The sequence below is a fragment of the Nycticebus coucang genome, chromosome 8 (genome assembly GCF_027406575.1).
Source record: "Nycticebus coucang isolate mNycCou1 chromosome 8, mNycCou1.pri, whole genome shotgun sequence".
Lineage (NCBI taxonomy): Eukaryota > Metazoa > Chordata > Mammalia > Primates > Lorisidae > Nycticebus > Nycticebus coucang.
Window position 1 is genome coordinate 123,629,863 of NC_069787.1, and position 11,712 is coordinate 123,641,574.

The 11,712-nt window shown below is 42.1% G+C and overlaps 1 protein-coding gene across 1 annotated transcript in view; it reads left to right on the forward strand.

Moving 5' to 3' along the window:
- LEKR1 (leucine, glutamate and lysine rich 1) overlaps positions 1-10,179 on the forward strand; it is a 198,848-nt gene extending 188,669 nt beyond the window's left edge. Inside the window, exon 12 of the mRNA XM_053600166.1 lies at positions 9,721-10,179. Within this exon, the coding sequence (XP_053456141.1) occupies positions 9,721-10,134 (414 nt within the window). The 3' untranslated portion in view covers positions 10,135-10,179. The remainder of the gene's footprint in view (positions 1-9,720) is intronic.
- Positions 10,180-11,712: the final 1,533 nt, after the last annotated feature.

Consider the following 11,712-nt stretch of genomic DNA (forward strand, 5'->3'; position numbering starts at 1 on the left):
CTTGAACAAGTGACTATGACAAAAAAGGATGAGTATGTAAATGTAAGAACTGAAGTAGGGGGGAAGAAAAGAAGATAATTGAGATAAATGATAAAAATGAGAACTCTCCCAGAAATTAGAAGAAAAAAGCAGAGATGTAGAGGAGAAAACAAAAGATCGAGCCAGAATAAATAGAAGTTCCAAAAAGAGAGAACAGGGAAAATAAAAGGGAAGAAACTATGCGGAACTAATTCAAGGACATTTCCAAGGACTGAAGGCAAAGTAACCCATCAAGGCACTTCATCCTGAAATGTCAGTACCCTGAGGAGAAATGAAAGTACTTAAAAGCTTCTGGAGAGGGAACGGGAAGGATCAGGAACCAAAATGGTTTTAGAATCCCTAATAACCATAAAAAATAGAAGATAATGTATGTCAAATTCCAACGGGAAATTATTTCCTGCCTAGAATTTTATATCCTACCAAATGACCCATCGAGTATAAGTGTCTAATAAGGATATCTGCAGAATTAGAGTTCTCAAAAATAATACTTCCCTTGCAGCCTTTCTCAAGAAGCTGTTGGAGAAGGTAGGACACCACAATGAGGGAGCAACTAAGAATGGAGAAGACACAGGAGTTGGGAAATAAGGGTTCCAGCGGGAGAGAGGTGGAAAGAATCCCCAGGGTGGTGGGAGGAGGGAGTGCTAGGATTACAGCAGTGCATCGGGTTTACAGAACAGCCAGGCCAAGTTGAGCAGAAGAATGGGGGGTTCTTATAGGTATGCCCCCAAGAGCAAAGAGAAGCTGAGAGCTTACATGGAAGGTTTGAACATGTTCATTGGATATTTACACTTCTGTGAGTTGGGTGAAATCAACACCTAGAAATCTAAGAAGATAAATAACAAGACAATAATTCTAGAAGGAAGCTGTGCAAGAAAGAAAACGTAATCATGGTTCCTTGCATGACTCACGTGTGCATGCATTCATATGATTACATAAAGGAGGACGTAGATTTGGCCAAACCTTGTGATAGAAACATGAGGATGGGGAAGGAGAAGCATGTGTCAGGAATTGGTTTAGAAAGCTAAGTCCTTGTCTTCCATTCCACGATATCAATAGGTAATATTCAGAATTGAAAACCACGAGATAGCTGTATAATGATGTTATTTTGAAACATGGAAGTAAATATCAGAAGAAACAGCTTTAAAATTGAAAATGGTTTTTCCTGGGAGACAGGACTTGGAAGTGTAAAGGAATGCTTTTTTTCATTGTTAAGTTTTATAGTACTGTTTTACTTTTTAACTATGTGTAATGTATGACTTGAATTTTTAAAAATTTAAAATAATAGAAAGAAATAAAGTATAAAAAGGACTTGGTAGAGAAGGCAGCAGAGTCAAGGATAAAGGCCAAGGATATAGAAGAAAATCAGGAAAGCTATAAGTAAATAAACAGCAGAATATGAACCTTAATGAGATTTTTTTTTTTAATTATGAGAAATAAAAACATGAAGACAAAGCCAATTCTAGCTTAAACATTAGTAACAGGCACCTGGCTCTTCCGTCTAGTCCTCAAGTCTGAATGTGAAGAGAGGTCGTTCATGAAGCCACAAAGTCCCAGGAGCAAGCCCAGGTATTGATGCGAATGTATGCTCCCACCGCAGTTGTGTAGATGTTCATTTACAGTTCTGTTGTTGTTGTTTTTTTTTTAATAGATGCTAAGAAAAAATTAAGTTGGGTGAAGGTTACTTCTGAAGAAGGGGTGCGTATTACATGGGCTTGTCAGAGGACTCAGGAAATAATAGTCAAGCAGACCTAAAGTGAGGGAAAGAACATTCCAGGCCAAGGAATAGTTGAAAGACCCTGCAGCTAGGAGTATCCTGGGAACCTTCAAGAAAGGAAGCACAGGGAAGTCAGCAAGCATCCCTGCGACTTAGAGAGAACAGTGAGAGAGATCAGCTTGCAGGGCCCAGCTCCCATGGAGTCTTGGTAGCCTATGTTAAGGACTTTGGATTTTTTTCTAAGTGTGGTGGAAAGCCACCTAGGAATTCTGAACAGAGAAGTGACATGCTCTGACTTACTTGTAGAGGATAACTCTGACTTCTGCATAAAATGTAGGTCGAAATGGCAAACGTGAAAGCAAGGAGCCCTGTCGTAAGGCTTTGGTGAGGTCTAGACAAGCATTAATGGTCATAATGTGAAGGAGGTGAGAAGTGACCAAATTTCAGAATCTATTTTAAAGGTAGAATTTCTGTAGAAGAATGGGCTCAGTTAAAAAAAATTAAATAAGTAAAATTAAATTAAATAGATATAAAAGCAACAGGAGTTGCTTATGGATTAGATGATATAAAAGCATAAGAGGAGTCAAGGATAAGTCCAAAGTTTGAAATCTCAGCTACTAAGTGAGTGAAAGTACCATTTACTGAGGTGGGAAATTCTGGGAAAGGAATACAATGGAGGAGAAATATCAAGGCTTTTATTTGAGACATGTAAATCTTGACATGCCTATTAGAGATCCAAATGAAGGTGTTGACTCGGCACTGTGTCCCCGGGGAAGGCCAGCTGCAGGCATTGATTTTGGAGACATCTATGTGTAGCTGATACTTAAGCCCTGAGGCTGAGACCACCCAGGGAATGAGGTAACCGAGCAGAGAACTGAGAACAGGGGCACCAGATTTTAGAAGCCAGGAAGAGGAGGAGAATCTAGCAAGAGTGACAAACAAATTCTAGGGAAGTAGGAAGACAATCGGAAGAGAATTCTAGCGAAGACTCCAAAGGAAGTGCAGTATTTAAAAACGGGAACATGTGGCATCTACGGGTCCACTGTCCCTTAGCTGAGAACTTTGGGTTCAGGTATGTGTGGAATTCAAAGTAGGTTGAAGTTTAGAACGTTAGTATATATGGCTCGGCGCCAGGAACACAGTGGTTACAGTGCCGGACACATACACTTGGGCTGGAGGGTTTGAACCTGGCCAAGGCCAGCTAAACAACAATGACAACTGCAACAGAAAATAGCCGGGCATTGTGGCAGGCGCCTATCATCCCAGCTACTTGGGAGGCTTAGGCAAGAGAATCGCATAAGCCAGGGAGTTTGAGGTTACTGTGAGCCGTGACACCAGGGCAATCTACCAAGGGGGACATAGTGACCCTCTGTCTCAAAAAAAAAACAAAAAACAATTTAGTATAGTACTTATATCCTCTAGAGACCTAGGCCAGTGCCCCCATGTGATGACATTAGTATTCTGCAATAAACATGTGAATGTTCATACTACATGGCATAACTAAATAATAGAATTATCAGGCCAGATTTTATCACCAAATGCAATGTTACAATTTTGTTTCTTTTCAGAGCTTTTTGGATGTCAAAAGTGGGGCTAAAGGAATGTTGATCTGTGTTTGCTTTGATTGTAACAGCTATTTTTGTTGTTTCTATTGGTTCGCCTGACCATCTTTTGGCGTCTTGGACCTGTTTTTGTTTAAAAAACGTAAAAGGACTGTACATATGTATCTCTTTAGGGTTACAAATAATAGGAAAAAGTCAAGGAAGGATTTGCCTCCAAACCATTAACAGGCTGCCCCTGGGGAGAGGAGGAGATAGGCAGGAGTTTCACTTCTTACATACTTTTTAAAAATACGGCAATTATAGATGATTTGAAACTTTTTTGATGTTTTTGCATAGTTTTCCAATGTAAAATCTACTTTTTTAGAAAAAGAAATAAAGAAACCCTATTTATATAAGAAAGTTTATTAATCTGGCAAGGATGAATTTATATAACCTCTAAGATTAAATATTAGAATATAGGATATTTTCAGGCATTGATAGCTTATTTACAAGAGGGATTTGCTTAGTTTTAAGATGTGCATTTATTATATTTACATATTTAATCAATAGAGAGAAAAAGGCATACACTTCTTTAATAGTTCCATCTATGAGAATGGAGAAACCCAAGTACTGGTTAGTAAATTACTAAATGAGTGATTGGTTTTCAACTTTGGGACATAATAAATTAGAGCGTCTGTATCTTTTCCAGAGAGTAAGGCAGTAAAGGGAGGTTCTCTAACCTCTGGGCCCACAGGGAGCAGGGCAGGATGAGGAAAGCTTTTAGGGGCCAGGGACTATTCCCAGACTTGGTTGGCAGGAGGACTAGTGAACTGAGAACCTGAGGGCCTTAGCCTTGGGGCAGAAGGGTGCTCAGAGGGGGAGTCTCCAGGATGGAGGGGGATGCCAGAAAATGGACCGAATGACAAGAAACAGAGCCATAGGCTCAGCACCTGTAGCTGAGCCGCTAGAACGCCAGCCACATACACTGGAGCTGGCAAGTTTGAACCCGGCCCAGGCCTGCCAAACAATGACAACTACAGCAAAAAAATAGCTGGGCATTGTGGCGGGTGCCTGTAGTCCCAGCTATTTGGGAGGCTGAGGCAAGTCGACATACAGGAACTGTATTAAAGTGCTGTGGCATTAGGAAGGTTGAGAACCACTGGCTTAGGCCCAAGAGTATGAGGTTGCTGTGAGCTGTGATGCCATAACACTCTACCAAGGGTGACACGTGAGGCTCTGTTGAAAAGAAAGAAAGAAAGAAGGAAGGAAGGAAGGAAGGCAGGCAGGCAGGCAAGCCATATTGTGTGTGTTCAATTAATATTAATTAAACCTCAGTCGAAGCTGGATTGTTGAGTTACAAAAGTCAATCCTGAATACATGGGCTCTTCCTCCCTACCCTGAAATTCTGCTCTTGGAGAATATCAGCCTGAGGGATTATTGCTTTCTGTTTCTATAACTTGCTTTGATGTATCTGCCATCGTTGGTTTTGTTATGTTTGCAAGCATGGAAATATAATTTTGAAAACAACCAACCTGACATCCACCTTACTTCTTTCCTAGACATTTCCTCAGGTTCTCCTTCCTGTCTTACCACAAGGCAGTTTCTACTGCTTTTTTCTACTGCCCTGCAGTGTTCTGGGCTGATCGGATTACTTAAACAGAAGCCTTCGAATGAAGGCTGTGCACATCCTTTGCTAACTCCTACTTATCTTTCTAAAAGCCTTTCTAAAAGGCTTCTACACCTTTTCCACAGAATTTCCTTCCACATCAGCCCTCTACTCACATGTTCCCTGGGACACTTCCAGTCAGGGTTCCAGGAACTGTGAGGTCTGATCCTTCCACGATGGGCTTCAAACCTTGCTGGGTACGAAGCATGAACAAAGCCACCCATCTGTGCCTATTATTCGCTGAGGATTTGCTTTCCTGGCGTATTTCCCCAAATTATGCCAAATACAGCTAATTCCCATCACAGACAGGATTCTCACCTTCAGAACAATCAAGTTACCCAGTAAAGCCTGCTCTCATTCCTTCCACTGTTTTTGGAATTGAAAGCAACCCGGCTGTCTCTGAGGATAAAAATGAAAACAAACATAAAAATAAACCACTCTTACACTGCAAAGAGTGGGAGAAATTGGCCATTTTTTAAAATACAAGTTTCAAACAGATGGTGAGCTAATTTGTATTTTCATTTTGACATTTACCTACTCAGTGGGAGTGCAATTAAGCCATATTTTAAGCCTATTCAAAGTGGCCTTCACTGAAAATGCTAGAGAGATAGCTGTAGATAATGCTTGCCACCAGTTGGTGTAGTTTAAGGATCTAAGAGCTAGACCTCCCTCCTCTAGACCACCCTGACCGAGGGTAGGTTACCTCCTTCATGAAAACCTCAGGCTTGGGCGGCATCTGTGGTTCAGTGGGTAAGGTGCCAGCCCCATATACTGAGAGTGGCAAGTCCGAACCTAGCCCCAGCCAAACTGCAACAAAAAAATAGCCGGGCGTTGTGGTGAACACCTGTAGTCCCAGGTACTCGGGAGGCTGAGGCAAGAGAATTACCTAAGCCCAAGAGCTGGAGGTTGCTGTGAGCTGTGATGCTACTGCACTCTATTGAGGGTGACAAAGTGAGACAATGTCTCAAAAAAAAAAAAAAAGAAAGAAAGAAAACCTTAGGCTTCTACGTCCTCCCTGCCTCCCATTCTGCCCAACTCTAGGCTGATTTCCACAGAGCTGGCAAAGGGACCTTCCTTTCGTGCGGATGTGATCATGCCAGCCCCTGCTTGAAATAACCCTTCCAGTGACTTCACGACTTCAGAATTAAGTTGTAATCTGGTATTAACATGTTGCTAAATTCCCTCTTGATTTGATCCTGCTCTTTCCACCCTGAGTTCTGCTCTCTCCTCACCTCCTGCCCTTGCCCCTGAGTCATATGAAGCCATATTTTGTTCCAGGCTGTGCCTCTCCCCTTCTCACCTCCAGGCATTTGTACTCGCTGCTCACTTTGCCTGAAAACCCCATGACACCTTCTTCACCGGGCTCATGCCTTCCTTTTCATTGTGACTTCCAGTTTATTTGCAATCCAGTGCAATTTTTACCATGCTAAAATATAACCAAAGATAATTTTATCTAAAATGTAGAATGCTATGCAAGATTTTCGATCTTACTGAACATATCCCAGCTTGTACATTTTTCCAGGTTGCTCAATGAAAACATACTAAAATTCTGCAACAACTTAATTCTTCTCTTGCCTAAATTGCTGAAAACAATCTAACCACGAGGGGATGATCCCTTTCATGTATGGTGGAATTTTCCACTACTCTGTCTACTGAGTCCAGACACATCTAAATGTCCTCCAGTCATGCCCTGTCACACTCCCCCGCGAAACAGCAGTCCCCTGAACTCGCTGTGTTGTGTTTCCAGTTTTTTCACCCCATGATTGAATAAATTATAACATCTAAGCTGCCTGTTGGACAAAACTGTTATAATCTTGATTTTAGAGAAAGAAGTAGGTACTGGTGGCAGAAGATATGAAGATATTATGAGATCCACCTAAGATTTTGGCACAGAAAAAAATAGAAGGAACCTGTTTTCAATTTAGAGATTCTCCAGGTTTGGGAAATAATAGAACAGAGAGAGTTAGTCCTTCGTCCTGAAAGCGAATAGCCTTGAAGAAGGATGAGTTCCAGAGCAGGGGGCCCCAGACTGGTCAGCAGCCCTCCCCTGCCCAGCCGGCTGGCTGCACATCCACCCTGGAATATGTCCAGGTAGGGTGTAGAAACCATGTTGGTCATTGGTGACATTTCAGGCCTGGTCTAGAGCATGGGAAACGCTCAGCCTGAGTCTGCTGGCACTTGGTTCCCAGTGCATTTGCTGTGAGGACATCTTTTGATTCCTGTTCTTCTCACGTTCTTCTGTAGTGGAGTGTCACTTGCCTGAAATAGCTTTTACGTGACTCACTTTATGGGTGTTTTCTGTAGAGCGCTGCTCCTTTCCTCTGAGATTGATTTAATTTTAGTAAATTGATTTTTATTCTTCATTCACGAACACTCTTGTCATCACATCCTCCACATCCGTCCATACTATTGTGCCCATTATTCATGTCACCAGTCTGTTAGCCTCAATGTTGTCTGTTAGCCTCAATGTTCATTGGTATCCATTTTTTTTTTACATATTCAAATAAAATAAGCTTCCTCATAAAATAAGAAAAATACCCTTCTTAATCAAGGGTATTTTTATACTAACTTATTGAAAACCACTGAAATAACTCACTTCAATGCATTTTGCCAACTTACTACTAGTAGACAATAAAAATAATACATTGGATTTTTCCCCTCTTAAAAGACGGTTATGATTAATAGAGTTTAGAAAACCTAGGCAAAACCAGATAAAAATGTCTTACTGTTTTTTATGATTTCTTTTACTTTTTTTTTTTGAGACAGAGTCTCACCTTATCACCCTCAGTAGAGTGCTGTGGTGTCACAGCTCACAGCAATCTCTAGCTCTTGGGCTTAGGCGATTCTCTTGCTTCAGCCTCCCAGGTAGCTGGGACTACAGACGCCGCCACAACGCCTGGCTATTTTTTTGCAGTTTGGCCGAGGCCGGATTGAACCCACTACCCTGGGTATATGGGGCGGCGCCCTACTCACTGGGCCACAGGCGCCCTAGTGTGGTTGATGTAATGAATTAGGTAACTAATTTAGGTGTAGACAGCATGCGGCAGGGCTCTGGAGGTGGGCAGGGCTCCACCACTTCAGAACTGGGTTGCTCTCAGCCAGTTACAGAGCCAGGCTGAGCTTCACTGTCTCTCTTTGTCAAATATGATTGTTGGGAGCAGTAAATGGGATGCCACCTGACGTGGCACCATACTACTCTTCCCCTATGATCCTGCCCCTCCATCTTTTCAGCGAGTGTTTCCGGTAGATTTAATGAGAACTAGGTGATGAAGCTGCAAACACCATCCTTGCTCTCCAATTCTTCTCAAAAACAAAAGTGACTGGAAGCAAGTGGTTAATTCAGATGTTATCTGAATCATGTAGGTATGTAAACAGCATATGTAAAAGATGAGGCTTTGTTTGCCCCAGATATGCAGCTGATTTCATAGAAAATTACTGTGTAACTGGTTAATCTGGAATTGCTCCATATTCCTCGATTTTGATTACCACACTTGGGATTGAATAGAGTTCTGGTCCATGATCACAAGAAACGCAAAGCCAGGAAGATGCTCCTTTCTCTAGAGCTTTGTTATTTAGCTCCACTGACGGCAGAGTAGCCAGTCAGCCCCTAGCAAGGATTCTTCCACTGAGAGTCAGAAATGCCTTGGCCGTTTTTATAAACAAGCTACCCTGAAGGAAATTCATTCAGAGTTGATGAATTCTGTGACATAACCTTTTAAATCACGTTTACTTATTAGCACCCACTTCGAATTGTTTACTTTTCAACCTCTTTTTTGACATCCTGCAAACATAAACATCAGGACACTGGGGCAATCCAAGACCTAATTTTTACCGTGGGCCTTTGAGTAATTTTGATGAACCCCATAGTTGAAAGATGGGTAACTCGTCAACTAGAAATGTAGACTCTTAGAATTTTAAAGAGCCTTAATGATCTCTGGTCCAGTCACACATTTGAAGCTTAAATTTGCTCCAGTATATCCCCCACCAAGTGAGATTCCACTGCCCTCCAGAAAGGTCTATTAAAAAGTTCTTTATCTTAAACCCCACAGTTTCCACCCTGGATCCAGATGCTATTAGCATAAAAGGCAGTTCTGTTCAAACTTGGTGAGGGCAGGGGCTATGTCCACTACAGCCACTAGTAACCTGACAAATGCTGAATGCAGTTAAAAGCAGGTGTTCTTTATTTTGGGATATCATCTTACAGAATGGCAAATGATAGGTCTCTTTGAGTTCCATTGAGAAAGCATGAGATAAGTAACATTATTGTTTAAATGATACAGCCGTTATATTGTTATTCTTTCAATCTTATCATTCAAGGAGTTTCACCTGTTTATCATATATATCACAGTGCTTTTACTATAAAATAACATATTTCATGACTCTACAGAGGTTAGCTGTTAGGCATCAGTGTCTGAGAAAGGAGGCAGAGAAGGTAAAATGCTAATGTAGCAGGCACTACAAGGCCAGGTTCTGTCCCCAGCCCCCCCACCATCTAGGTGACCCTGGACAGGTCACTCAGACTCTCCAGGTCTTGATTCCTCTGCCACAAACCACAAGAATTGAATGAAATGCTGTCTTCAAGTTCTTTCCACCTTCACAAATACTTTGCGTTTTTGACTTGTCTGTTCCACGTGGTAGAGACTCATAGAGGCAATCAAATATCAGACCTCTGATTTCCAGTTCAGTTCTCGGTTTCTGTCCTAACTCTCCACTTACATACACTATTTAAGGCTGCACTGCTTTTCCCCTTCTCTTTTCAGAACACTTTTCTTCAGGAAACAGTGCGTAGAGAGTGTGAAGAACGCTTTGAGCTGACGGAGGCATTGAGTCAAGCCAGGGAGCAGCTCCTGAGGCTCGGGAGGCTCAGCGGAGGGCTGCCACCATCGCCGTGTGCCCTCAGCAAGGGCAGCCTGACCTCCCCTGTGGCTGCAGTGGGTCATTGCAGAGAGAGAAGCCTGACAAGACTGAACTCTGAGAAAGGAATCAAAGTCCCCAGCCTGCACCGAGGGTCAAGACCCACCACTTCCTCAACCCCAGATACACCCAAGAGGGTGGGCAGCTCAGGCTTACCTGTGGTCCTCCAGCCACGTCCTCCCAGGGTTGGAGCCTCTGCAGTAAATGAGACCAGACAGGGACTGGCTGCCATTCTTCAGAGGAGGCTCAGTCAGCAGTGATGGCCCAAAGGCAGGAGTGTGCTCTTTCCCAGAGTGCCAGAAACTCTCAGTAGCTGAGGATGACAACGATCAAATCATTTTCGCTGATTAAGAATGCATGCCTATAGATACATTTGTAAAAGGTAACAAGCTGAAAAATGGTGACCCAACACTTATACTAGTCGGGTGACTGGTATTTCAGGTCAGTTTGCTTATGTATTACGTCTGTGTAGGTGTGCACTATGAGTGTGCCCTCTGAGAGATCACTGGTAAAATCTTTCACCCAGCGCATGTTTTCTAATTTTTTTTGACCATTACAAAGCAGGTGTGTTTCCACAAAAATATAGATTGTACTGGCTTTGTTGGTGTTTGTTCACTTGTTTGTTGAGCTGAATAAGTTAAGAGATGTCATATATATTCCAGATAAAAACAAAGTACTTTAATCCCTAATTAGATAATTTCCAAAATGCTTAGTTCGAATATTCACAGAATTCTTCCTGCTGGTCAAAAGCTTCTTTCCCTCACCTTGCAGTCTAGTTGGCTAATCTGATATCTTTAGGCTCAGTCAGGGATATGATACATAACCTACAGGAAAACAGTCTTCCCCGAGAGTCTGATTTCTGGATAGTAATTCCAATTCAAAGAAAAGGTGTTTACCTTGGGCAGTGCCTGTAGCTCAGTCGGCAAAGGCACCCGCCACATACACCTAGGGTAAAGGGTTCAAACTCAGCCCTGGGCTTCTAAGCAACAATGACAACTGCAACCAAAACATAGCCGGGCATTGTGGCCTGTAGTCCCAGCTACTTGGGAGGCTGAGGCAAGAGAATCGCTTAAGCCCAAGAGTTTGAGGTTCCTGTGAGCTGGGATGCCACAGCACTCTACTGAGGGTGACATAGTGAGACTGTCTCAAAAAAAAAAAAGTAAGGTTATCTAAAAAATCTATAAATATTTATAACCCCAAAGGGGCCTGCTGCATCACCTGGTCCAGACCTGCAGTTTTATAGGAGACAATAGGTCCCTTAGACAATTTTCATTCACAGAGGTTTTTTTTTTTTTTAAATCACAAATAGGATTCTTTATTTGTCATTATTTTTATTTATTTATTTATTTTTTAATGTTCTTTAAAAGAGATTTAATATTTAGTGGGAATTAATATTATCAGAAAGTGTTTTGTGCATATTTGAATAACAATTTATCTTTTCCAAGAAATAGGATTTTTGTGTAAAGTACATAGGTAGCACCAAATGCCAAAATGATGGCTATCGGTGGCTGGGATTCAAAATTAGGGTTTCTATTAAACCCATCTGGGTGGTCTCTTGGGAGGGGGAGGGAGGTGCATTGAGTAATCAATGCTTCTGAAAGTAAATTTCCTTGCTGTGAAATGGCTTGAATTAGTGGTCAGGACGGCCATTCAGACTGGCAGCTCCCTGGACTTCCACGGCTTTGGTGACAGGGACAGCGATGTGGTTGACTTGAATATTTTTCAGAAGGCAGCCAAAAAATGATTTCCACACAGGAAGCTTCAGGATCTTCAAATTGGCTAGGACACCTAGATGCAGTGGCTCTCCAGAGTATTTGTCATTATTAAAAGCCTGAATT